Below are 27679 nucleotides of genomic sequence, written 5' to 3'. Positions count from 1 at the left end.
TGAGTGTAGGATAAATCAAATATGGTCTTAGTACTAACATGAGCAAGACTCCCACACATGACATGGTTTATCTCTGAGGCACAATATGAAAGTAGAATTCTGTTACATGCCTCTCAGAACAGGTAAGGAGCTCCCATTTTGATCAAGAGAGCTTTAGACAAGTAGCATCACAATCACAACTTTGTTGTGTTGCTGCAGTGGCAAGCAAGAGTAATGATGGAGAAAGGGACAGGTCCATGCTAGGTACCACTCTCACCTACTGCTCTACTCATGGTGGTTAGGACTAGGTTTCACCACCAGCCTTTTCTATAGCCTAGGTGACCCCTGGCATCTTTTTGCTCCCCAAGGGACTCCAGCATCACTTCCCATTCAAAACCAAAACATAGGCAAACCTAAAACCCACAGTTGTCCTTGTGGGTTCTCCTGACCCTAAGCAAGATCAGCTATTCCATGCAGCTGTCCTACCTTCCTAACCCCTTCCTTAGGCGTGTTCGGCGACTCACCCGATTATGGGGAACTCTGCAGGTCACTACATCCATGTGCCCTCACCCACTGCTAGGTAGAGCTGAGCCAGACTTTTCTCTTAAACAAACACTTCCAGTGCATTAACTATGTCCTTTTCTAGCTACCCCCAAATCAGGCACTTCCAGTGCATTAACTATTTCCTTTTCTAGCTACCCCCAAACCAGGGCAGGAACCAACCCTCCACTTAATGTCATTTAGTCTTCTTATGGAAAAACTGTGATCCTGCCAGTCTTTTTGGAACCCGCCTTTTATTACCCTCCTTATTCATTTAGATCCCCAAGATCTAAGAGGGAAAAAGCAAAACTCCTAATTTAAATATTTCAAGTTTTTGGGAAAGATAAGCGATTTTTAAAAAATGAAAATTTGTCATAATTTTAAAAAGAAGCTCTTAAGAAAGGGGTGTAGGCATAGGATGAAAGAAAGTGACTTCTAAGTAATTTGTTTCTTTATAATAGCAGATGTTGTGTGTCTTTTGACAGTTGAATTTTATTTACTCTGTTAGTCAATCTACCCAGTGCTAACAGACTAGGTAACAGGTTAGGACTGCTAAGGTCAAGCTGTTAGCAGCTAGCGGCATGTCCATCTCAATCTGGTTACTAGCTTCTTTATGTTTTAACTGCCAATGGCCCCCATTCTCATTTGCTGGGCACATGTCTGGGGTGTGTACAGACAGACAAAGGAAAGGTCACATTTTATTTGATGGGAACCTAGTGCATAGTTTCTCCTGAGTAAAATGAGAATGCCTCTAGAACAGCCCATTCTTGATATAGTCAAAGCTTTTTTTTTTTTCCCCCTTAGAGCAATGTATACTAATAGGGCTGTTAACTGGTTAAGTGCCTTTCTCTTCTCACTGGAAGGGCCTGGAAATTCACGATCAAAGAAATAACACTTTAAAAAGTGGCACCATTGTGCTAAAAATGTTTTTCTAAAAAGTTTGTCATGTTGAAAAAGAAAACAACACCTTTAAATCTTTAAAAGGCATCAGGCTGAACAGGGCAGCTGGACTAAGACCTGGAATGGGTTGACTTATTTAAATACAATTAATAGCAGAATAAAGAATGTCAAGCTTTTTAGCACATTTTTTAAACCAAATTACTTATTATCTATTCATTTTCTTGCTTTTTTCCCCCTCCATAGCATGCAGATATTCCCGAAAGCAAACTAAGCCTTTCTGATATTTACAAAAACACAGTTTAAAATGAGCAAAACAGTTAAGTTTCTATATCAGCTAGAGAACATGCACAATAATGCTGCCTAATTTTGTACCTGTGATAACACTCTGGCTAAAATCAATCATGGGGGAAAACTTGTCGGATGAAAATCTGTATCGCTACTAATTTTCAGCCAGCATAAAATGGATGCAGCCAGAGAGAAGCTATTTTAACAATGAAAAAATAAATGAGTAGAAATTGGCAAAGATGAAGAGCTCAATGATTAAAATGCTGATCTCTTTATCCTTCCTGTTTGTAAATAAGCCTTGGGATCACCATCTTAACTAGAATTACAGTTAAGTCAAAACACTGCACTCAGGCACACACTCAAGAACAAGCAACACTTTGGGAATAGAAGAATTGTACATTTTATGTACTACATCCATCCACTCCCCTGTCCCCTTTAAGCAATAGGCTTTATACTGGAAAATGTTATTTCCTCTTTCAGAAGGCCACCATAACAATTGGGCACTTGAGGCACAATAGTAGCAAATAGAGGAGATACTTAAAAAGTGCCAGCTGTCCAGGACTTACTGCCATTTCTCTGACAAAGCACAGGGGAACACATGCATGTTTCCAAGCAAGGGACATTCTACTTCTAGAATCTCATTACTTCTGGTCTTTTGCTAACTGGCTATACACCTTAGCCTGGTTTGTGGCAACTAACAAACATTTGTTCTAAGTCTGGTTGATTTGCTGATGTGACCTGCTGACAGCTATCTAATTCACTCACTAGGGCCACCTGACCTTTTCCTTGACATTAAATTAAACAAACTAAACATTGATTTTATACAAAACCAGTTCTAGAATATCTTAACTAAGTGTAACTTTTTAAAGTTGCTGAAATAAAAATGTGTATTTATTTTCATGAAACTAGTCTATGCACATTCCGAAAGCCAGCGTTTTCATAATCTTTTGTTGGGATCCTAAACATATTTTTCCACCCTTTTTGAGTCTAATCATTTGGTAATGGGGCAATAGCGCGATACAGAGAACGCTAAGAGGACCAAAATGTTTGCAAACAAACTTTCATTATTCTAGTTCAATCTTTCACAAACATACTGTACAGAGTCTTATATGGTATAAAACAAAGGAAAACATCTCTGTCTATTCAATTTAACACAACACCAAAATAAAGCAATTAAGACTTTGGGGAATTCAAAGGTACAAGAAAACAAAAACGGTTATTACTAATTCCTCAGCTTTTTCCCGTAAACATTTGTCATTTAACAGACATAGTGTTAGTTTCTTTTGTACTGCAAATACTTTTGGTCTTTCCTTACTGTAGAACAAATAAAGAATTAAATGAACCCCATAGCATCCTCTGAAGGAGGTGAAAAGATAAAGCTCCTAGACATAGCTAGCTTATCTTTAAGAATCTGTTGTTTCTGAAATTTTCACAAATAAAAATACTGAACTCCCAACTAATGATGCTTATTTTTGGAAACAATAAATACTGTGAGGTACAATAAATCCTACAGGAATAATAACAACAGAAACACATTAACAGTTTCCTTTGGCAAATTTAACGGAAGTGAATGCTGATGTGAACATAGAAAAATTACAAAACATATGAAAAATGGAAATGACATGAAAAGTTAAAACAAAGGGATATTGCTAACTCTAGACTGATGAGAGAAATGTTTGAGGCCATTAAATGCAGAAAAGAAATACATTCTCTTTAAATTATTGTGTATCGTTTGACAAAATATTCCTTGTTTATCTTTTCTTCCCCTCCACTTAAAAAAAAAAAAAAGACCAAAAAAGACAACAAAACAGAGTCTGCAATGCACACCCTAATGGTTTTGGCTGCAGACTGAACTTGAGTAAATATCATCATTTAGTCAGTATGTTGTGGTAGCTGGGGCTGCCGATGTGGTTAACCAGCTCAGGCAACATGTGTAAACATCGGAAACAAAACAAAACAAAAAAGGTTTGGAGAATAGTCTCCCCCTCTTTCTCACTCTCAATTGCTGGTTTCAGGCTTGCTTTCATTTCTCTCTGACAAATCGTGTGGGGAAACACAAAACACTAAACAGTGAGAGATCCTATTTTAAACCCTCCTTCTTCTGGCTTTTCAGAAAGGAGTGTTGCTCAATTCAAGTTTAGCACATGTTTTCAAAGCTTCCAAGGACTGCTGCTGTGAAATGTCTTTTTGATTTTGTCTATCAAGCAGGCCTGAATCATAGTACTACTGCAGAATTTGCAACAAATTAGACAGCCGTACGACAGACCAACCCAGTTCAGACTTTTTCTTTCTTTTTAAAGGATAAGAGTTAGGGCCTTGGAAATGAGTGTTCAACTCTTTGACTGTATTCAGCTTTGTTCCATAATGAGTAATTTGGGCTTTTGTATCCTGAAATATTATCCTGCCTCTAAAGAATAAATGCCTTGGCTGTTTCACACCACAGAATTTTGTTTTCCTTTTATGTAACTTAACATATAAGCAAGAAGGATGCAACGTTGATTCTAATAACATTCGGCACTTGAAAGAATCACCAAGTGTTTTTTTTTAAAAGCGGTTTTCTGGTGGCCGACAAATTGGCCTGTGGTTATGTTGAGTGACTAATTGTATTTTCTTTTCTGGAAACTTGTGCAAAGTTGGCAGTTTTGTGTTAACACTAATACTTTTGTTTGGCATTTGTGCCCTATACTGACCAGACCATTTTTATACAAGTGAATTCTTTAAAAAAGACACTTACTGAAGTATGGCAATAGTTTAAGGATAAAAAAAGAAGCATGGATATTACACATCCCCTTGTAGTGTATGAAAAAAGTGCATGACTGGGTTTATGTACTAGTACAGGACATTTTAAAAAATCAGATCTGTGCTGTAAAGCATGCCAGCACCTCTTTATCACTATATCTAACAGGTAGTAAAAACAAGACCATGTTCAAAACAAAATGTGCATTAATGCTAACGTAAATGAATAGAGCTAGCCAGCAAACTATTTTTTCCTGCATATCTAACAGCTGGATGTAACTGTAAAAATTAAACAAAAGAGTTAAACCACCATCAATACAATTGTTTTACATCAATGGCCTCTCAAGGCTAAATATTTACAGGTGAATCTGCCATGCTTTAATTGAAGATTCTCCCAAAACCTTAAAGTTCACAAAAGACAACTATAAGAAGTTCCTTTTTGTTTCTTTTTTCTTTTTTTCCCTTTTATTTTTTGCAGGCAACAGTCATGGGTACAACAAATGTCTCTTTGGGGAAGACCAAGAATTAGTCTGTCAAAATTGGGGCTATTTGCACGCTTAGTGTGTGTGTATGTGTGTTTAAAGGGGTTCTCTGTTTTCATCGCCCACCCCCCTAAATTAAAGATCCCACGCCTTCCCCAAAACTATAAAGGAAAAGTGAAAAAAAAAATTCAAAAGCACCTAGTGTTTATCTTTTTTTATCTAAAGAAAACATGTGTGTGTGTGTATGTAGAGACAGAGCATACATATGTACACACACACAGACACACCCCCCAAGTACATAAGCGCACACTGACTATGGCAGTTCAAACAAGTAGGCCATCTGGTGAGGGCTGGCATTTGTAGTGTCCGTTCTGAGACTAATCTACTGAAGTGAAGGGAATGTTTTTGTGGAGATTAGGGTTCTGACTGTGCCGATTCCGGCTTCGTACAGAGGAAAACATCATATTGCAACCAGGGACTTTGCACTTGTGCATTTCTCGCAAATGCACAGTTTTGTAGTGCACTCTCAGGGTCCCCTTGTTGCTGTACATTTTGTGGCAAATGTTGCACATGATCCCACCATTGCTCCCAGACAAGCTGCTGAACATAAGAGATCCTGAAACTTCAGCCCCTAGGCTGCCAGGGAGGACAGGGGCCTCAGCCTTGTGTGCCGACTCCCCACTGTCACTCGCCCCGTCAATGTCGTCGAGAAGAATCCCCTCGTCACTGCCCACGTCTGATTCTCTAGAGGAATGGATGCTGCTGCTGGACTGGAGGCTGGAGGTGGTGCTCAGGTCAAGGACCATGTAGTCCTCCGCCATGCCCCTCCCGTACCCGTTTAGGTGGGAGTCTTCAGTCCCTGCGGGAGAGGAGGCGTCTTCCCTGATGTCGAGCCCCATGGGGTGCTGGGCACCATAGATCTTCACCAAAAATTCATCCCGGAGGTCCTTGCTAAGGGAGGGCTGCGATGAGTCCAGGCCCATGTCATCGAGTTCTTTGGTCAACAATTTACGATGCAGATTTATGTTGGCACTGTGTCTAGGAAAACAAGAGGGAAGGGGGGTAGGTGCACAGGGAGTGGGGAGGGGTGAGAAAAAGGAGAGCATTTTAAAATTGATTCAGCTTTCACTAAGCATCAAATAAGCACATTCATTGCTAATTACACCATTCTAAAAGCAAGCATTTCCTGCATCCTCAGAAACTGGGAATGAGTAATATTGGTGGGAGGTGCAATAAGGGTAACTTTCCATAACCTAATTTTTCTAAGAGTAAAATTCTCAATGGTAGGATGAATGCAAATCCATGCAACTTTTTCTCAATGACTGTTCTGTTAGTTTTACTATGTAGCAGCATTAACTGCAGAGGATCTCATAGCAGAAATTTTAGAATACATATTAAATAGGATAAAAGAATGGAAACTTTCTGCTTGTCTAAATGGATATTCTAAATTTACCTAAAAACAACAAAACACCATTTTTTATACAGCACACACTGTATTTTGAGGTAGGAAAAGAATCCATTTTTTTAAAAGTAAATAGTCAAGATAATTTAGGTATAACCTCAAAACATAATGAAATCTCCTCCTTCCACCCTCTACATTTCAAGCTTTAAGTAGGAAAAAATTAACTTAATAGATTAGCAATTTGAAATATGTCTTTATCCTTTTTTTCAGAATGAGTTGGTATCTCAGTTAAATCTAATAATAAAATACATCTGCTTTTCAGAAGTTGCTGCATTTTAATGTTGAAAATATTTTCATCAAGTAATTCTACTTTACACTTTAATTCTTTAAAACGAAGGTTGAAAAACAAATTGAATTTTAAAATAAAGCCCACCCACCCTTTAAAAAAAATCACACTAAATAACAGAAAAAACCCAAAGGGACAAAATAAAAACACAGTAAGTACAAAAACAAAAAAACAAGAAACAAAACAACAAAAAAATCAAGCATGACAATAAAATAGGGTCCCCCCTATTTTAACAGCTGGAACCCATACTTCTTAGACAAGCAAAACTTTAAGGAGTGTTTTGCTTGTGTGAAAAAAGACAGAATTTGTCCCAGAGCATCCATGGGGACATCACAATTTACAAAGCCTGATATGTCATCATCTATCTGAGAACATTGCCTTTGTATTTACATCCCCCATTTACTTTTAAAGTGCCCTTGGGCATATACCTCTCTCCACCTGCAAAGGCTCATGTGTTTGACAAGTACCTAAATTGAAGCTTACCCTTTCAAAAAAATAAAGCAATAAATATACAGATAATAAAAGCTTCTCAATACTGGTGGAAGCTCTACATCTTGAAGAAATAATTGTGATAATAGAAATGACCTGAATGGCTGGTATAAAGTTCCAACAAACCTCCTGATTATAATTACAAAGTATGCAAGACCAAAATGAGCCATTCCATTTGGTGACAAGCATGGCTAGTATTTCCTAGAGATGGTTGAGAGGTATGTGCCTCAGAGACAAGAAAGGTGAGGAAGACTTCTCCACCTTTCCACACAAGACAATATATAGCACTCTGGGTTTTAAGGAGCAGAGGGGCAGCAGCCCTCTCCGCACTGCACTTAGGAAGGCTGAGCTTACCTTGTGATAATAAGATCAGCTTTCTAATCTTTTGCTAAATCGATCACAAAAGAAAGCAAGAATGAGAGACAGAGAGAGAAAGAGAGAGAGAGAGAGAGAAAACAAATTCACATTCTAGACATCTGGTTTTTAAAAAACTTAAACAATAAAATAGGGATTTAAAATGTTCTGATCACAAAATTATTTTCTGTCATAAGCGATCATCCCATACTCTGTCTTGATGATTTTCAGATCAGCTGCATAATCCAAAAATCATAAATCAAATTAAGATAAACCAAATTCACAGCATCATCATCATCCACAAATGAGTTCTAAACAGATGCAGATGCATGCAGTGTGTGGGTATGTGAATGATAAACAGAAGTTGTCCCCAGGGTCCCTGTTCTGTCACAGTGATTCCCTGTTTCCTTGGTGTCAGATGGCAGATGACTCCAAGTGCAGGTTGCTAAGCAGAGTGCAGGAAATGCCTACTGTGAAGTCTTTACTCTGACATGTGGGCACAATACCACAGAGTTATTACAAGAAAGTGGAATTAGAGTTACACTATGTACTATTACTCTATTAACAAAATAATCTGCCAACTATAAGCAACTCACAAAATCCTACCCGTTTATTACTTTTAACACCCTTCCCCCTTTCTTAGTTTTGCAAGTACACATTCTGCAATGACTGTAATCTAGAACTCTGTGTTGCTTCTAACATATCTGCAGTTATCACTTGCTAGGTTCACTGCTGAGAAAACGGCAGCCAGGCACACAGCAGTAGCATCAAGACACACTGAATAAGGAAGAATAAATTAACATTGACAAAAGGGCACACTGATCACCCAGATGGACACATCTTCCCCAAGATGACTTGTGAAATTACACATCTCCACCGATATGTTACCAGGAAGAGATTTTCTCTTCATTTCTCACTTACAGCAGTAGAAATCTGTAATCTAATTAGATGATGTACCAGCCCTCAATTTCTGTCAACCAAACGATGTGCAGAAATGTGTAGACCAGCTCTGGCACTCTGTTCAACAGTGTCCCTTTTCCGCTGTCAGCAGTACTGTTGGCCTCTGCTAATATAATTACATTGACTTTTATTCAATTAAGTGCCATCCCTCGCTTTAAAAAAAAAAAGCTACTTTATCAATTGATTCAGGTGTAATGCAATAATAAAGATGAACTCATGGCAGTGCATTAGCTCTGCTCTTCATAACTTCAGTACACGGGTTCATTCATGGTAGTCGATTTCCATTATGCAACCACAGTTCAAGAGAATTGATTCTTTTATGTTCATTTCTTGATCTATTTCATTTTTGTTTAATAATCCTCCTAAATGCCATATGCAAAACATTTGACGTAGGCATGGGAAGAATGGGCTGTGGAAAGTCTGCTGGTTCACCCTCATGACAGTGGGCTTGGAGACTTTCTAAAAAACTCACAGTATTCCTGGGGTGGAAAGAAGGAAAGCAGGACAAGGAGGGAAAGGAGAGGCTGAAATTCTTCAGAGAGTACTGATCTTGCCTCACAAGAGGGTAGGGTTCAGCCTCCACAGAATGGACCAAAGGCAGTACGTGATTTTAACAAAGACCTATTGTTGAATCAGTCAATCCAAACCATTAACTGTCATAAAATACTGTCCTCCTGAGATGTAAAGACCTAGGGTTAATAGCAATTTGAGGGATATTACAAGTTTATTTGGATCAGCAAAACTGAAGAGGTGAAAAGGAAGGGAAGATGGAAGAGACACAAAAAGAACTTTCACCTACTGATAACCAGATGTGGAGAGAAGAGGATCCTAAAATGGAAGGATGGCCAGAGAGTGCTAGAAACAGGAGGAGAACCCCCTAGTGGAGGAAGCCATACTCAGCTGTATGTAACAAGTCACAGAAAGAATCCATTAAGGAACCAATTTTGAGTTCTCCAGGGATAGAGATGTTTTTTTCTAGAAATAGATCTAGTAGTTTGAATATCTACCTCCAGAAAAGAGGGAATAATAATCATTAACAAATATCTACGCTGAATTAGAACTTCTTACATTTTACAGTATAAAGAATATACATAGTACGAAGGCTGTTTCTACTTGCTCAGGTTAGGCAGGTGATACAGATATGTGGAAGCAAATTTCTCTTACAGAAAAAAAATGCCTGGGATGGAGACGAAAAATGAATTCATAGGTAGAAAGGGTAAGGATCTAGTCTAGTGCAGTAGTACTTTTTAAGCCAGTGGTCTAAATTTAGCTTCAGGAGGGTCACTTTCAAGAAGAAAAACTACATGTTGTTCAACCTGGTGTGTCCTATAGATCAAGTAGAACACTATGCACACAGGAGATACTTAAACGTACATTTATGTGCCTTCAATCGATAATATGCATGAGTCTTAAGGAAGCTTTTCCCAAAATACACAGTAGAAGGGAAGAAGACAATGATCCCAAGATAGGAAGCATGTGATGGAATATTTAAGAAAACACAGTGGTGACACCACAAAGGATAATTCTGACGCTATGAATACCCTAGTGTGGTGCAAGGGGGAACGACAAAATTAGGCCATGTAAAAGCCCTATAACTTGGGCTATGCTTGGAATTACAACTGTTCCTCTGAACCTTTGTACTCTTTCCATCCTGCGAATTTATCAAATGACTTTTGAAAACTAAGATCACCCTTAAAAGCAAAAAGTTATAAAGCCCTGGATTGGGCAGAGGGTGTCACAAAACCAAACTTCTTTCTTCTTTGAAATGCTAAGGGAAAGTACTCTTACCAGACTGAAGTGGGCTACCAGTCTTTTTCTCTTTCTTTGATGAAAACTTTACCATGCAACCACAGAACACACAAAATTCATCAAATGCAGTCAGGTAATGCAAGTATCCTTTAGCAGAAGAAAAGTCTTGGACTTTTCTTTTCTCACGTCTCCCTTTCCCACTTGTTCAAATGCTCAATTTGACTTAATGGGTTGTTTAACCTATAAAAATTAAAATAAAAACAAAACCCTATTTAAAATAAAAAGCGTTTTGAGGTTTTAAATTTGGTTTTGAGATACAGGGAAGGAACTTTAAAAAAAATAGGCACATGGAAAGACTTCATCTCTTAAAAAAAATTAAATTAAATTAAAAAGTCTCATGACCAAATTAGAAAATCAGACTGTGGTAGTTAAAAACTGAATAGAGAATTAAGCCATAGGTTGCATGAAATGTTCAACATCTAATTCTTAATTTTTAAACAGTTTTGAGCCATTCTAAACTTAGGGAACTGAAACAAAACATTAATACTTGATAATTCCAATGCCTCAGGTGAAAAAGAATTGACACCACCCACTCTAGATTAGTTTTTGCCTTTATTTTCCTCTCAACTGTCATTCAACACACATATACTCCCCTAAATTTCTCAAATAATATTGTCCAGAATAATCACAGTGATGTATACATAGAAGATACCATGTGCGTATTTATGTATATCTGTATATATATGTGTACACATATGTAATATGGCAAGAATGAGAGGGAGAAATTTATATCCAATCTAGGTAAGTCTAGTTGTGGAAATACTAAGTCAACAACAATCCTGAACACAGATGTAAACCTGCTATCCAAATCCACAGAAATGAAAAATTAGAACCTCTGTCTCTCATTAGTTCTATTCTTATCTGGATTGCTACAACACTATCTATTGTACTCACCTCAAAATTTTTGTATTACCATTTATTAGTGGTAGGATGCTTACGGCTCTGTGAATTAAATGACTTTTTGACCCTATGCCCTTCTGTAAAACTAGTAATTGTTCTACAGGCTCTTCTTTAAAGATTCTCTCCAGAAGATCTGAAAACCATCCCCTACTTCAAGAAGAAAATTCAACATAAAATTCTAGTGAGTAATGCTCAAAAAGCCCAAAACATAAAGAAGTACATATTACATGTAAGAAATAAAATCTAAGCAAATTCTTGCAAATTAAAAGAATGAAACTCAGTCATTTCAATCCCTTTCAATATAAAACAAATCATCCATACTGGTCACGCAGACAGTTCCTTCTACATTCAAATTATTCACTTGAAGATAAGCTCCCACCAAACTCTTGAGGGGTTTAGCTAATTTACTGCACAGATACGGCACGTCTGTTGTAATAACAGGTAGGATGTATTGGTGTCGACCATTTATCAGAATTAGACTTCTTTTCTCAATTCACAGTGAATTATGCCGCCTACACGACTCCCCTCTCTCAGAACCTGCCATCCCCTTACGGCCCCTAATGTGGCAGGCAAACAAAATTGACAGTCTCATCTTGTCAACAAGGGGCGATTCTCCTGAGAAGCCATTTAACTTTGCAGAGGAAGCAATGTATTAATGTGCCTGTCCCAGGAATGTTAATCATTTTCAAGCTTCCGATCTAACTTTGACGTGAACGAAATCACCAAATTTGTTTACTAAATGAATCGTAATATGCTAATAAGCATGACATATATGGAAAAGCCAAACAGATGGTTTGTTTACTCCACTTTGCAACTTTATAAATGTTGTAACTCTGAAGATGTTAGTGAGAATTATTGGTTTGTTGGCAGAGGCAAACGTGCCTTTTGCATACTAAATCTGGCGCTACAGTTAGAAAACAATTTGTCATTGCTGTGGAATGCATAAAAAATGTTAATGCAGTGATGGCATTTGGGAAGGCAGATTGGTAGATGGAATATGTGTACGCTGGATGCTCAGGTTAAGTGTGGAATTGATACCCAACAGCCCTGTTCCCTAACCATTTTACTTTTGAGTTGTATCTGACACATCGCATCCAGGAGGCTTCTCAAGGGTGCTGATTATTCAATACATACCTGTTGCACTGTAATGTGAGATGAGTGTGTTACACTGTGAATAGGATTATGTTTTCACAGCATGTGAAAACATTCTCAGTCAGGCAGCTCATATGGTCCTTAGTTTACTGGTATTTTTGGATAAGAAAAAACAAAGCTATGAGCCTTGGAATCTTTTAAGATTTACTGAGAATAAATCTGTGCTGTAAATTTGAGTTTTATATTTGCCCTGGATGAACTAACCCTCAAGCCTTCCATCATCCCTTGTTTTATAGTCTGACTTATATAAAGAGTTTAGAAGATATATTTCCAAAATAATAGGAATGAATTTTTCTCTTCATATTCAAATTTTTCTTCCCTTTTAAAAGCTTTTCTTTTCTAATGTGTACAAAATAGAACATCAATTTCTTTCTGAGATTGTTTTCAAAGAAAATACTAAGAATAAATATTCAAAATGTTTTATATCATTAAAACAGTCTATGATCTTCTTAAAAGATGACATTCTGGATGCATGAGTTCCCCAAGGAAGGAGACAATATTCTGTAGGACAATCAATATAATTATTTAGCTATGGCCTTATCTAGAATTCTGCGTTCAAAGTGAAACTAGTAAAGATCCCTGAACAAAAAGAATGAGCATAATCTAATTTACATTTTTGGTTAAATAATGTCAAAACTGCCAGCTAAAATATGAAAACTTCAGTTACTAACCAGCAATGCACCTGTGTTACTAACATTGCAATTCTTAGAAACATTCAGATGATTTTTATGAAGTTCCTCTTACTTTTTATTCACATGACAGGCATAGTCTGAAATGCAGAATTTTATATTAAAGAGGTGTTTATTTCTCCCGTTGTTATTAACCACTCCCTAGTCCTACGTATACTTATTGAAACTACCACTAATCTTGTGAGATTTCTTTATGCATCACCATATAGAGCTGAACTTTTACCCTTCTGCAGAAGAAAAATGAGAGCAAAGTGATCTAAAGAAACCACTGAGTTCATCTTGCTGCCCTAGGATCACTTTGAAGCAAGAAACGTTAGCGGCTGTCCCAGCCTGGCGCTCATATCTCATTTGAAACATCTCTTCATTCCTGACCAACAAAGAAAATTTCAATAAAGTACTTTTACTGGTTTTACAACAGTGAGCTCCTGGGATTGTCAAAGTGCTAAGCTTTTTCCAAGGAGAGAAGAAATCAGCAGCTCAAATATAATTAACCTTCCATTCTCAATGCAAACTGCCACGCATAGGAGCTCTGCTGTCTATTAGTGAAGTTATAATGGCCAACAGGCAGAAGCAAAATTGGTCAAAAAGTTGGCTGCTGCTGTCATATTTTTGGAATTATGATTAATGGCACTAATAATGTGGATGATTACTGATATGTGTATCTCCAGCAGTTTATCATATTGCTCTGGCTGCCTACGTCCACAATAAACAGGATGCTATCATTTACCTCTTTATTGAAGGCAATCCTTCTCTTGAAGGAGCATATTCTAATTACTTCGTAATGTTTTATGTCTTAAACATTTTGCAGCTCTGGACCTTGCCAACTGCTTCGTGTCTACCACTGATTAATTACTGAATGTTTAATCAAAATTTAGAACCTAATGTAGTCATTTATGAGCACATTGCAGTGCCAAAGTAGTTAGGCTTTACTCCCAAGTTTAGAGAGTGTTGGGTTCAAAATCAAATCCCAGTCATGCATGAGGATCCAAGAATTTCACCTTGGGTGCTCTGAGGTTGCCAATTCCATCTCTGCTGATGAATGGAAGGTAATCTAACTACAGGGTAAACAGCATCTTTACCTACCCCCTGTATTTCCCTTTCCTTTTTCCCCAATTCCCTAACCAACAGAGCACCATTGTGAGCTGTTTCTGAGAACAAGAAGGTCCTCGTGAATACTCGTCATGAGAACATAGTTTTGAAGTGGTTAAACAAGTGAAAAATAATTTGCTGGGACAAATACATAAGTTTTTTTTTAATGTGGATTTTTTATGGTACTGTCATACAACCATTCACCGTTGAAGTTAAGTGTTTTTTTAATACCATTACTGAACTGCTGAAATGGATGCTAATATAGCTTGGAGTGCTAATGTCAAGTCCTGGTAATAAAAAAGACAGACTGCTGAATGAAATAATTTCAAGTAAAAAATAGAACAAAAGTGCTCTCTCTCTTGCTCTCCACTTTTATTGAATTGGGACTGACTGAGCCAATTGCTTTAGAAGTCTGTAAAACACAATTACGAGTGAGCGGACTGACCCACCAGTGCCCCCTCAGTGACAGAGCAGACTAAAAAGGCAACAGAGCTAGAGTGGCTCCCCCTCAGCTGGCCATCAGACCTAAGAGGCTCCTTCTGAAGGTCTGTTGTTCTCATTGCCCAAATCTGTCTTGCTTTACTTACAAAATCTTATTTCTGATCAATGTGATGGAGTAACTTCATACATCACTTTCTAAGATAGAGATGTCTATCTTGGCAATTAAGGATGATCTGTCTTTTGATATTCTTATTTATGGGGGTGGTTATGTATAAACACACATATACATTATGTGGATGCATTCGGATTAGAACGTTAGCATAATTTTTGAATGGCTGGTAATAATTCAGATTGATATAGGCAATAGCAAAATTGAGGCATTGCTTACATATGTTCAGTTAGAAACACTTGGCTTTTTTTTTCTTTCCTAAGGTAAAGTCAAAATTAGAGCAAGCAAGAAAAAGAATTAAACTGGAAGTGGGTAACATTTTTCCCCCTAGTTAATAAAAGAAGTAATAAACTCCATAAAGTATTAGAGTTAAGATCACTAACACTTTAAGCATAACAGCTTTTTACCAGGAATTTACAACTCCTGTTTTAATTCAAGCAGCTTGTATTAGGACATAAAATCTAGGTATTTTTTCAAAGTGTAGTTTTATGTGAAATAACTGAAGAAAAATTATCCTTTCTTAAAAAGTATTCTTTCTTCCTCTGTCTTAGCTTGTCTGCCTCTGTCTCACACAGATCTTGGCACTCAAGAATCAAAGTTACTGAATCCCCTTTTTATGACATTGCAATTTTTTGGCAAGGGTAAACTTTCATATTCTGCCACATTCATTTATTTTAAGCTCATGGCAGTCTTATGGCAAAAACATTATTTCTGAGAAGGCTTTAAAAAATGCTTCATAGCTCAATCTTTAGTATGGAATTTGAACAGAGAAAGAAGAGTATGCCCTCCTGTTAGCACAACCACGTAGGATCACTTACAGCCAGAGAATTGGTAGAAGCCTTTCACCTAAGAGACAAGTGAACTTACCAAGGTTATACAAAGTAAATGTTAATGTATGTATGCAGTCTTACCACCCTCTTCCAAATGGAAAATGGCCTGTTTTTTAAAATGAAAAGACTGTCTACAAAAACAAGTATCTCAAATGAATCGTTGTGTGTAAGACTGACACCAATAAAATCTATAGGAAGGTCAGAAAGATCCTGTGGATCAGAGGGAGGTGGAAATCAAGAAGACCCTTTCACAGTGATCCCATCATGAAAAATACTGCTTGTGCTCTCCGTATGTGCATTCTAATATTTTTCCTGAATTTTCAAGATAATTGCTGGTAAGAATAGTAGCTTGCTCCTTTCTAGAGAAGGTAAAAATGAGGGCCATAGACAAGCATTATGTTTGTCCAGTGGAAGTTAGGAAGCTACAAGAGATTTAATATTAACTCCCATCAATAGAAATTTGTAAAACTCTCTTTGCATCATGAAAGGGAAATCGTTTGTCGGCCATGAAGCTTTGTGGTCTATTTGGTATGCAGTTTTGAAGACAGTGGAAGTGACTGGTGTGGTTCTTGTAGTGGAGGAGTGAAAGGTCAGCAGAGGCTTAAATGAGCTTGTCTTGCATCCAGCTGGGCCAGCAGGAGGTCATTAGGAAGATGGGAGGCTCACTTTAGGCTTGACAGAGTCTCTCCCCATGATACAAGGAGACTGTTTTGCTCACTGCTCTTCTCCCAATATATAAAAAGAACCCCAGGGACAGGAATGACACTGAAGTTTATCTTACTACCAAAGTTTTGCTGGAGGAGGGCAAAACTAGCAATTACTCAGGAGGGGGATTTATTTTGTTTGTTTGCTTTTGATGGAAAGTAATGGAGATAAGTACAAAAGGTCTATTGATCTGCTGGCTCTATTGTGAAACCAAATAGAGTAGCAGGGAAAAAAAATCTCTTAACGTTTAACAAGTCAGAGGGCTTGCACAACTTTACTTTATAAAAGAATTTTAGAAATAGAGAATTGCAGTTAGATTGGCAAAATACAGGAAATGAAACAGCTAATGCCTTAAAATGTTCTCCTCTTGGAGAGGATTAACACATTGTATTTGACAGCTAATTATATTAGGGCAAATATACTAATAGTCATCTTGAATTGGTGCTAAGTGGTTCATTTCTTGGAGGTATTGCCTGGTGAAATCATGTGTATTTCTTGAAAAGCTCTCTCTAGAAAAAGTTCTCTATAAGTTTCCAAACATAGAGAAAGATGGAAAAAATGGATGCTGCTATGCTGAGAAAGTGATAACAGGAGGCAGGTAACATGTTTTCACATCTTCACCTCTGTTGTTAATGTATGCAGTGGCTCATCAGAGGTAGCTCATGTTAATTTATTCCTGCACACCTGTATAGGGCTGGAAGTCAGGTAATAAGACAAGCAAAAACTATGTATCTTTGTTTTTTAGCTACAGCTACCCAGAGGCCTATATAGAAACAAATTTAGTTCTGGAGACATCAGCAGTTTTTAATAAACCAAATACAGATGTTTTACTCCATACAAATAGAGAAGTTTACATGTTTAAATCTGGACTGATTTAACTAGCAATCAAAGAGAAGGTTCACACTTGGCACCAATGGTTGCCTCATATTTATTTATAAATAACCCTAAGCAAATATTATTTTGTTTTTAAATTTATTCATGTGGCTGAATCACCTTTCCTATACCTTAAAGATAAAACATATAGGCTTACCTTCCAGACAAAATTTAAGACAAACCTTCACAGTTAGTGGCCACTGTACTGAGAAGAGGGGAACAAAGATTGTAAAATTCACATAAGATGAAAAACAAAGAGATAATTACTTATTTCCATACAGAACATTTAGTTTCTGACCACAAAGTCTTCATTTTAGTTGAGCGGATTGTAAAACTGCCAATTACCATAACAAATATAAATAAATTTTAACTTATTAGCAAATGATAAGGAATGCTAGGAAAGAGGACTGAAGGGTATTTGTTTGGTTATTTTCTTTTTCTTGAATAAAAACCAAATGTAATTTTTAAATACAGGTGATCCATGGCCACTCAGCCCTCCTGGGGACCAAAAGTCAAGTCAGAGGATGAAAAATGGCCAGAGGTAAGCTATTGAATAATACCAGCTAATTCTGAATATGATGCTCTCTTTAAGAAAGTTTCCTTTATGAAGACCGTGTGGGTTCCAGGCCAGTTAGTTAGAATTTCTTCTTCCCAGGGAAGACTTCATATGTATACTTGAAAATGGACGGCCAGCCTCCTGTTCCTTAACAGAACAGCCTATCAGTAGCAGAAAAATCATGGGATAAACAAGAAGGAAAGAAAGGTGTTTGAAATTTAATACTACACAATGTTAGTACACACTCAAATGCTTTAGCAATCAGCTTAGAGTACTGGAGTTCTTTACAGAGAAAATTATTTACATTTCACTATCACTCAGAATTAAAATTATTCTAACAGCTATCTAGCGACCAGGATGAATTGGACTTTGTGTATATTAGCTTGCTCTTTGTCATTAGTGTGGAATGGTCCTCTTGGCTTTTGAATTTATTAAACACACACTCATTTACAACTATACAGAAAAGGATACCTTTGACACTGTTGCTTAGAATCCTCAGCTCTAACAAACCTTGCATGTGCCCTTCTCTCTCCTCCTTCTCTGTCACTTTAGACAAAACACATTCTTGCTTTTCAAAAAGTCTTTAACTTGATCTTATAAAATCTAGAAGGACCATAAGTGAAAACCTGGAAATCTTTGCTAACTAAGTGCCAAACCTAAAACACAGTATTTAACATCTTTCTACTTCCACTGTACTAACTAACATACCTATCTGGAGACCAAAAATGCAACTCCCTCATGGATAACCATCTTGGAAGAAGCCCAGGAAGATCTGTGTAAAACTCCTGTAAGGTGTTCTAATCCTGAAGACAAGAAGGCTGCTTTTATAAACAGAAGGAAGAGGGTATTCTGTTAGCTTTACGACAGGCATCCGAGAAACCCTATAGCTTTGCACACATTAGTCCCCACTCAAAATCCCCTCTAATGCTTTATTTGCACAAGGAAGACATTCTGGAGTCACGGATGGATGAAACTGAGACTCTGGGGAGAGGAAAGAAATGGGCCTGAGGACAGTAGGATTAAAGACAAGGGAGGGTTTCTCCTTCTGAAGATCTGTTGGCTTAAGAATCATGTAAAAAAAAACAACAACACACAAATAACCTCATTTTAGCTTCACAGTGAATTAAAGAGGAAAAAAAAATATGGACACAACTTCCTGGAGTTCTTGTGACTAATACAGTGAAAGTGAGGAGGGAGGAGAAGGTAGGTCTAAGGGATAGATCAGAGATGTGATGTAAGAGGCTTTGTGAACAAAGAGATTAAAGCACAGGTTGACATTAGTTGATGAAATGATGATAAAAGGCCAAAACAAGAGTATAATTATGTTTCACAGTCCACTCTGCTGAGATGTGGGAAGAGGCTGGTACCCCAAAGGCACCACTGTTTCTGTTTACTTGGTGGTAGCTAAACTCACATCATTATATTAACTCAAGTCATAGACTCAACCAAGATGAATATTTTGCTTCTTAAGAAAAAAAAAGTGTCAAGATTAAAGTATCAGAATTTTAGCTGTTTTTAACCTGGGATCACAGATCTGTGTATTCTTTAGAGAGCAAAATTTCAAAAGTGAGAATCAAAAAATTTTTATTCTCTAATACTTTTTCAATTTGCTTTTCCTTATCATGTGTGATAAAACTCTAAAATTAAAAAGATTAGGTATGATGTGATTCCACCCAAATGAAATGTGCCAAATGTCTTCTGAAATTTGTTCTCTCCTGTGTGACTGAACCACCGATGAGGAGCACATCTGTACTATTCTTCCCACCTAGAATATCCCAGTCATCCTAGAGACTGGTTTAAGCTTCTATATGGCTGCTCATTCACTAAACTTCAAATCCTTAAAATAAAAATGGAGATTGAAATATTCTCCTGCTATCAAATGTTTTTCCTCAGACAGACTCAACAGTACCCTCCTTATTATGCACTAGGACATAAACACACCAGCACCTGTGTTTTCTAGTGATGTCACATAAATGAAAGCAACAAGCTTTGGGTGTGTAGCTATTTATTCTAGTGTTATGACTTGCAATATTTTAAGCAAACCAACTAAAACTGTGATAGGAGTTCATGCAAATAAGCCTAAATTTTGGCTTGTCTTCAAACATTGTATTTCCATAAATATTTTACGCAGTTTTTCATGAGTCTTTTATTTTTGTTAAAAAAAAAAATCCAGTGCATTAACTTCATCATCACTAGCACTCTATTTCAAACTTAAAAGAACTGAGTATTACTCACAAACTTGGGGGAGGTTGGATAAAAGTATTTTATTATTATTCAAAGTACAGCTACCTTATCTGATGTATTCTGGGGCTGCCAATGATAATTTGGAACTGAAACTAACTTTGTGACTATAGACCATTTTTACAGAACATGGTAAATGGGAGTGAGAAAATCTTTAAGAAGATAAATTTCTCCTCAAAGCATGTTTTGACTTGCATAAGAAAGGTACTTACCTTTCTTAGAGATTTTGCTTTTTATAGATTGGACCCCTTTTATTTCAGTAGAAATGAATATATATATATATGTATACACACACACACACACACACATACACATATATATATATATTAAACTTTTACTTAAAAGAGGATTAATCTTTCAAATATGAAGACAAAACAGAATATTTTAGAGACAGGTCACTACTTCTCAGTGGTACTTTTATTACATGTTACTTTGTCAAGGAACTCTACCCAACTGATAAGCACCAGAATTTGGGGGGTGGCTATTTGGAAACTTCCTAGTTAATTTTAATTTGTTTCTTCCACATATATTTATTCTTACATGCAATGAAATTTTCTCTACAAGTATTTTTAAAAGACAATGCAGAACCAAAAACCACATCCAAAATAATGGGAAGAACTAACTGGTATGTGACCTGAGTTGGGCTGGTATATTATGTAAATCATCTGCTCACAACTTTATCTCCACAAGTGTAGGATAACTATGTTACCCCACCACTGACCACCTTGACACATTCCATTTACATGACATTTTCTTTAGGATTAATAAGGAAAACTGTATGTTTAGGACCAGCTGCTTCTGTTTAAGCACAACTGTTTCAGAGCTGCAGCTACATAGCTAGGATGTGATGTCATCTGAAGGCTGGACACAATATATTCTAACTGATCCTAAAAGTATATGCATGCTTCCCCTTCTGTGCATAATTCCCATGGTAGACTATACTTTAGAGATATGCTCAAAGACATTGTGAATTTAAAAAAAAGAAACCCACACAATCGTACCATTTCCCCACATCAACAATTACTTGGTCCCATATTCTTCTGATATTATCATGACTCTTAAAGAATTCAAGGACACACTAAATACTCATGTAAGGAATGATAACATTTCTGGTTATACCTACGGAGATGCAGGCTGTCTCGATGTCCTGGACCTATGGTTCTTTCCATCCGTAAATTTCTGTTTCTATATTGGATAAATATGTGTGTATGAAGATAATATATTGATTTAATTTAAAGCCACAAGGCAAAGCAGAAATATATAAATAAAAGAAGCTGCGGCTCCTAAGTGAAGGTTCATGGGGAAGCAGGGAACTGTGTACACAGTTAACGAATTCACACCTAGATGCATGGAAACACATACACACACATATACACAGCACACAAGAGAAAAATGGCGTGCATTACGGGTAAGATGGCATATGATCCTGCATGCTTAATCATAACAAGCACCAACTGCAACAATCCTTCATGAGCATGGCAGCTTAGTTATCACGTGGTCACTGTGGACAATCTTTAAAGTGCATCAAAAACATGTAAGTTGGATTTTTGTTAATGTTAAGTCTAACATGACTCAAACTGGCACCCTCCACCCCCAGCAGGAGCAGCCAATGGAGATTTACTGACCTGTCTCTGCTTCGGCGAGAGGGGAACGCAGCGTTGCAGCCAGCCACTGTGCAGACATGCATCTCTTTTAAGTGAACATTCCTGTAGTGAAGCTTCACGCTATAGGAGCTTTTGAAACTCTTCTTGCACACATAACAGATTTTGGGGTCTGGACTAGAACACAGGTCCCCTTCTGGGGAGAACTTTTGAGGGCTGCCATAATTCAGAGACGATGTAAAACTTTCATGCAGGGCAGCCATGCTGGCCCCCGCACCATTGTACAGTCCGTACTGGCTCATGTAAAACATGTCGTAAGTGGGGTCTGTGAACTCCTCCTTCACCTTGATGACGTCCTGGTGAGAGGGCTCACTGTGGTTCTCATCAGGCCTCTCACTGTTCATCAGGACTTTTTCATTCACTTCACTGTGAATGTGCTCATCTCCTTCCATGGATTCCTCACCCAGTTTGGGCTCTGAAGACTCAGACTCGTTCTCATAGTCCCGCTCAGGCTCTTGGTCTTCGGAAGTCATGCTGTCCGCCCTCCTAATTTCAGTCCTTGAAATGCACCGGGTCCTGCTATGCTTGGAAAAGTCCTTCACAGACATGCCCGGGCTCATCTCCTCTTGGGAGTGACAATGATTGTCATGGCTCAAGTCATTGACTACAGTGCCGCCATCATTAGGGTCATCATCTTCATCATCGAACTCATCAGCGGTATCAATGATTTCCTTCTCAATCTTCACAGGCATGCTTGACTTCCTGGGCTTTTTCTTGGGTGCCAGGTCAGCACTGGGCTCATGGGCAGCCATCATCACTGCTGGCACTATTGGCTCAGAGGGTGGTGGGGGGTGCTGCTCTATGGTACCACTGCTTGGAATGATGGGACTGGTGGGGAGGGAGGTTGGAGGACTCACCATTTCCCCTGGAGTGAGTAAACTTCTATAAAATGGAGGAACTGGTTGTACAGTCTTTAGCCCAGAAAACACCAGCTGGCTAGGGAGAGGATTCTGTAAGATGGGGTCTAGTGGGGGAGTGGTAAAACCCATTGGGGGCCGGCCGGGGCTTGTGAGTGTGAGATTTGATTTTGTACTTGCTATAACAGGGGTGGCAGCTCCTGATGTGGCCCGAATTAAATCTTTGTCTCGGTTATTCCTTAGCATAGGCATGTGAAGGCGAGGGTTGGGGTTTGCGCTGTGGCGATTACGGCTTCGGAGGGAGCTAAAGACCATGTTGCAACCTTCAATGGTGCATCGATGTTTGATCTTCAGGTGAACGGCATTATAATGAATTTTGAGAGTACCTTTGTCATAGAATGTCTTCCCACATGCGTTACAGAACACTCTTCCTTTCCTAGAGGCTGACCCCATCCTTCTCATACGATGAATCCGGAATGAACTTTTTGGGTGTTCTGTTTTGGTTAGATCACTGACTGGGGCAGAATTTTGAATGGGGGAGACACAGGCTGGCTCAGTTTTGGGCTCCACATTAGTAATGCTGGTCAGGGCATTTCTATTGGGTGTCTGATCATTCTTGTAAGGTGTGGGAGAGACTTCAGATTCACTGCTCTCATTATATTCATTCTGGGTTGAAAGGCTTGGTTCCCGCAGCCTTAATCCTGGCTGCTCTAACAGGAGCCCGTTTGGAGGCAACCCTAGCAGTGGAGCTGAGACGGGGTTTATATACTGGAATGGAAGCAGAAACGCTAGGCTGTTTGGGATGTTTTCAAAGTGATGAATGCTGGAAGGATTGCTATTCTCTAAGTGAGCAAGGAGGCTGGGACTCCTGGTACGATTATTGCTCTCAATGAAAGTCCTTATATCTGAGTCTGTCTTTGAAGATGGTACAGCCACAGCCTGCCCTTCTTTCTCCTGAATTGCCATCAGCTCCACAATGGATTTGGTTTCTCCAAACCGCAGAAACTGCTGAAGGGTGATGATTTCCTCTTCTCGAGACATGATGGCCCAGCGGTCCAGCACCTTGCCGGCAGCATCCTAGAGGCCACATCAAAGAAACAACAAAGACAAACACAAAAACTTATTGATTGTGCATAATTATTCAATGCAACTGAAGGTGCTCTGTCTGCTCAAAAAACACTGAGAGCGAGAGCAGAAAATAACATGCAGGCACTGTTAATAAAAGTCAACCTACAAAGCAAACTTTTCTGCCATGCAAATGTAGTAATTAGAGTCACAGTTAGAGAAACAGATTGAGTTTAATAATGTCAAAGCAAACAAAATGTAGACCACTGGGGCTCTGTGATCTAAAATGCCTTCAGTACTGCTATTTTAACAACAATGATCTATATGCTATGCAACTACTTAGCATTTATTAGTATAAGACTTCGTGAACTCTTGCTGTGCAACCCAGTATAAATGCAAAAAATGGTACCTTAATCCTTATTAAATAGTGACACCATAGGAAGGAATTAAGTACATTTTGCGAAATTTACTTCTTCAACACAAGCAGACATGACACTGGATTCAATGATGAAAATTCCTTTAAATAGGAGTTATGTGAATTTCTGAATCAAAAAGATGAATAAAGTAGCATTACCCCTCATACCCCTATTACTAAGCTGTATCTTTTCTTTTTTGAATGGCTATATTTTAGTATCATTTAATAGTAGGCAATTTCATAAGGTAAAATAAAGAAAACATCACTCATAAAAGGTAATTGTACTTTTCCTGAAAATTGGTTGTAATCATATGATTCAAAGTTTGAGTTAGACTTAATATATTTGACTTTTTATGATCTTGTTATAAATGACAGTCATAGATCTTTAAAAAGTAAACATGTGATGGATTTGGATAGAATAAATGTGTGAAAAGTTGTCTCTTAGCATCCTCCTCTGATAGCAAAGGGAGTCCACAGAGAATACACATCAGTAATCACCAGACTATGTGTTGTTAAATATACATTAAAAAGCATTTCACACTTTCATTTTTGCTAGTAACTATGAGATTTGCCTGGAGGTAGGACTTAAAAATCCTGCAATGTAATGTCAGGCAGTCCATTTCAGCATGGATTGAGAGAAATCTATTCAAACAGTTAAATAATGACTCCATCATTTTCTAGGGTACCATTTCTTTCCATAAGGACAGGATAATTTGCAGCCCTCTGTGAATGACCCTTCCTCCAACACTGACCGTCAATTTAAGAAAGCATATAACCTTCTTAAAAAACAAAATGACAAGATACTAATTACTAAGGGAAAAATCATAACTGTATATAGTGGAAAAACCTCACAGACCCCATCTTAACAGAATGACTGGAGTTACCACCACCAGTGGAAATCATGTTGACATCACACCTCTTGATAGGATATACCGAAAAGGGCACACCATTACTTTTGTGGCATTCTCATCAAAAATTTACAACTTCAACTTAATCATGAGAAAACATCAGGCAAACCAGAATTAAAGAGCATTCTACAAAATAGTAGAGAGTACTCTGCAAAGTGTATAGGTCAGGAAAGATTTTTTTTTTTTTAAATAAAGAACAGTGAAGGATTAGATGGGACTAAGAAGATACAATTGTGTGATCCAAGAGATCCTAGATGAGACAAAGGACACTCATGGGAAAACTATCACAATTTGAATAAAATCTCTAGATTAGTTAACAGTATCACATCAATCTTAATTCCTGGTTTCAGCAATTTTACTGTGATCACGTAAGATGTTACACTAGAGAAAGCAGGATGAGGGATACATGGGATCTGTACTATTTTTGCAATGGAAAAGGCTCTCTCAGCCTTTGTATATAAAATTCCCTATGGATCACAATCATATGGTCTGAATCATCACAGCTGGTTTTTGTCATTTATTTGAATTACTTTTTTTTTTTTTTAAAAAGAAGCTCTGATAGTTATGTGCTATTCTTTACAAGGCTCACTCTTAGCACTCTATCATTTTACATAAAGAATATGTGTGGGTATGTCCCCTCATCATGCAGATAAAATTGGCCTTCAGATCAAATACTCTCATACAACTCAGAACAGTCATATAAGGATGTGAGTGCATGGTGATCTGACATCACCATTTTAAAAAACTGTCACTAAATAGCAATTGGTCTCCCTTACATCCTTTTTTTGGAACAGGGAGAATAAGGTAGAATGTTGATGTTTTAGATAAAAACAGAAATAGTGATTTTAATATAGATTATTTCATTTGCACCCTATCATAACTTCTAGGGCTTCCAGAGCTCAGCAAACAGATGAGAAGTCAGAGGAGAAAAAAGGTAAGATGGCTTGTTAACGATGTCAAGATGCTAGCCTGGGGTCCAGAAGCTGAACCCAGAAATTCTAACTCTAAGTTCACTGTCTTTCTCTACAAAACTCAGTGACTGTCATTCCATGATGCCACTTTCCAGGTGAGTACACTGAGTTTGCAATAGCAAGCAGCAGGACTTCTCTTAAAGAAGTCTTTCTCTAGTGCACTGTAATGTCCTTTTCTACACCATCTTTCTTTTCTTTTTTTTTTTTTTTTAAGAGACAGGGTTTTGGTCTGTCATGTCAGGCTGGAGTACAGTTACAGTGCTGCAAATCAAAGCTTACTGCAGCCTCAAATTCCTGGACTTAAGTGATCCTCCTGCCTCAGCCTCCCAAGAAACTGGGACTATGGGCACATGCCACCATGCCTGGCTAATTTTTTAAATTATTTTTTGTAGAGACAGGATCTCTCTATGTTGCCCAGGCTGTTCTCGAACGCCTGGCCTCATGTGATCCTCCTGCCTCAGCCTCCCAAAGTGCTGGGATTACATGTGTGAGCCACCTTGCCCAGCCTACACCATCTTTCTTTTACCATCAAATCTACTCTCTTGAGTGTTCTTTTATGGAGCCTTTCACTATGGAGTGTTTCTCAGGGTGAACCCCAATCTAAGTAGTGTACAGTCATATCTTCCCAGGTTCTTCCCAGGTAACCTGTATCCAAATCTGCATGTCAATAATGTATTTACACAGCTGGCAGCCTCTGGTATTAAAATGCACCTCAGAAACCATAGCAACTGATCAAATCCACCAAGGCATCTCATTTCCATCATCCTTCTGTCTTCCCTCTCCCAACAGTACACGGAAGTCCCATATAGTTTTTCTTTCCTCCTGGCCTGCCACAATGCCTGCTACTATTTCTAAAACTACTGCCTTGCAGATCATCTTTTAGTCCTGAGTAGCTGTCTCTGCTAAAATGGAGACTGTTAACATTAAACCACTTACTTTTGGTAGAAGAGGTCAAGGTAAGCAAGATTTAGGACTTTGCTAGTGCCTGAATCATAAAAGGGAAGATTCATTTGTAGTGGTAAGAGAAGTAGCAATTTATATGTACACAGAAGTAAAACATAACATCTTTGCAAACACATGGTCTTCAGAACAAGACAAATACCTACATACACACTGACCTGGAGTTCCCCCGACAGGCACCTTCTAAATCCAGGCAATATGAAGTGTCACAGAAGTTCTTTCCAAAAAACTCATCATTAATATTTGATCAAGATTATCTAATTCATCACACTCATAAATGGAGAAACTGGAAGAAATGAAGTTGATCCTATGCAATGTAACGAGTCTGCAAGTTCAACGCTAAGACTGCCTATCAGTTTTAGTGTATTCTTGGATAAACTGGTTGAAAGGAGTTAGAAACCACCAAAAGGAACAAAGGGAGGCCCGGGTTTTTTTCTGAAGATCTTTGTGTCAGAAATATGCATGGTTTGGTGCAGTGATTCTCAAACAGTGGTTTAAGACTTTTGTGCTATTTGAAATAGACCGGTGTCAATCTGAGGGCTTTTCTTTTTTTTTTTTTTTTTCCCCAGTCTGCAAGTAATTGAAAGTAATCATTTGAAAAATTTTAGGACAATTGGACACTGTTGCCACAACTAAAAGCACCATAATTTTTTTTAATAATTTACTTTTATTGTATTTAGTATTGGCTCAAGACTGATTAGGAGGAAAAACTAGGCCTCCCTACATATACTACAGATGGTCAAATAAACTTTTTACTAAAGTGAATAGGAATCATAAAAACAATTAGGGATTATCATGTACTAAAACTAATAAAACAAAAATTCAGTCTGTTAGGCCAGTATGAAGGTCCTAACTACCAACCGTCCTATACTGCAACACTGGTCTTAGGCATGGATAATATGTTAGCATCAGAGT

General features: G+C 37.9%; 1 protein-coding gene across 1 annotated transcript in view; it reads right to left on the bottom strand.

Moving 5' to 3' along the window:
• Window positions 1-2749: 2749 nt before the first annotated feature.
• Window positions 2750-27679, bottom strand: part of LOC123645685 (zinc finger protein basonuclin-2) — an 88321-nt gene continuing 63391 nt past the window's right edge. The window contains exons 2-3 of the mRNA XM_045562124.1: window positions 21553-23522; window positions 2750-5960 (exon numbers count right to left, since the gene is read on the bottom strand). Of these exons, the coding sequence (XP_045418080.1) occupies window positions 5300-5960; window positions 21553-23522 (2631 nt within the window). The 3' untranslated portion in view covers window positions 2750-5299. The remainder of the gene's footprint in view (window positions 5961-21552; window positions 23523-27679) is intronic.

The sequence above is a fragment of the Lemur catta genome, chromosome 10, assembly GCF_020740605.2.
Source record: "Lemur catta isolate mLemCat1 chromosome 10, mLemCat1.pri, whole genome shotgun sequence".
NCBI classification, from domain to species: Eukaryota; Metazoa; Chordata; class Mammalia; order Primates; family Lemuridae; genus Lemur; species Lemur catta.
This window is presented reverse-complemented; position numbering and strand designations above follow the sequence as displayed.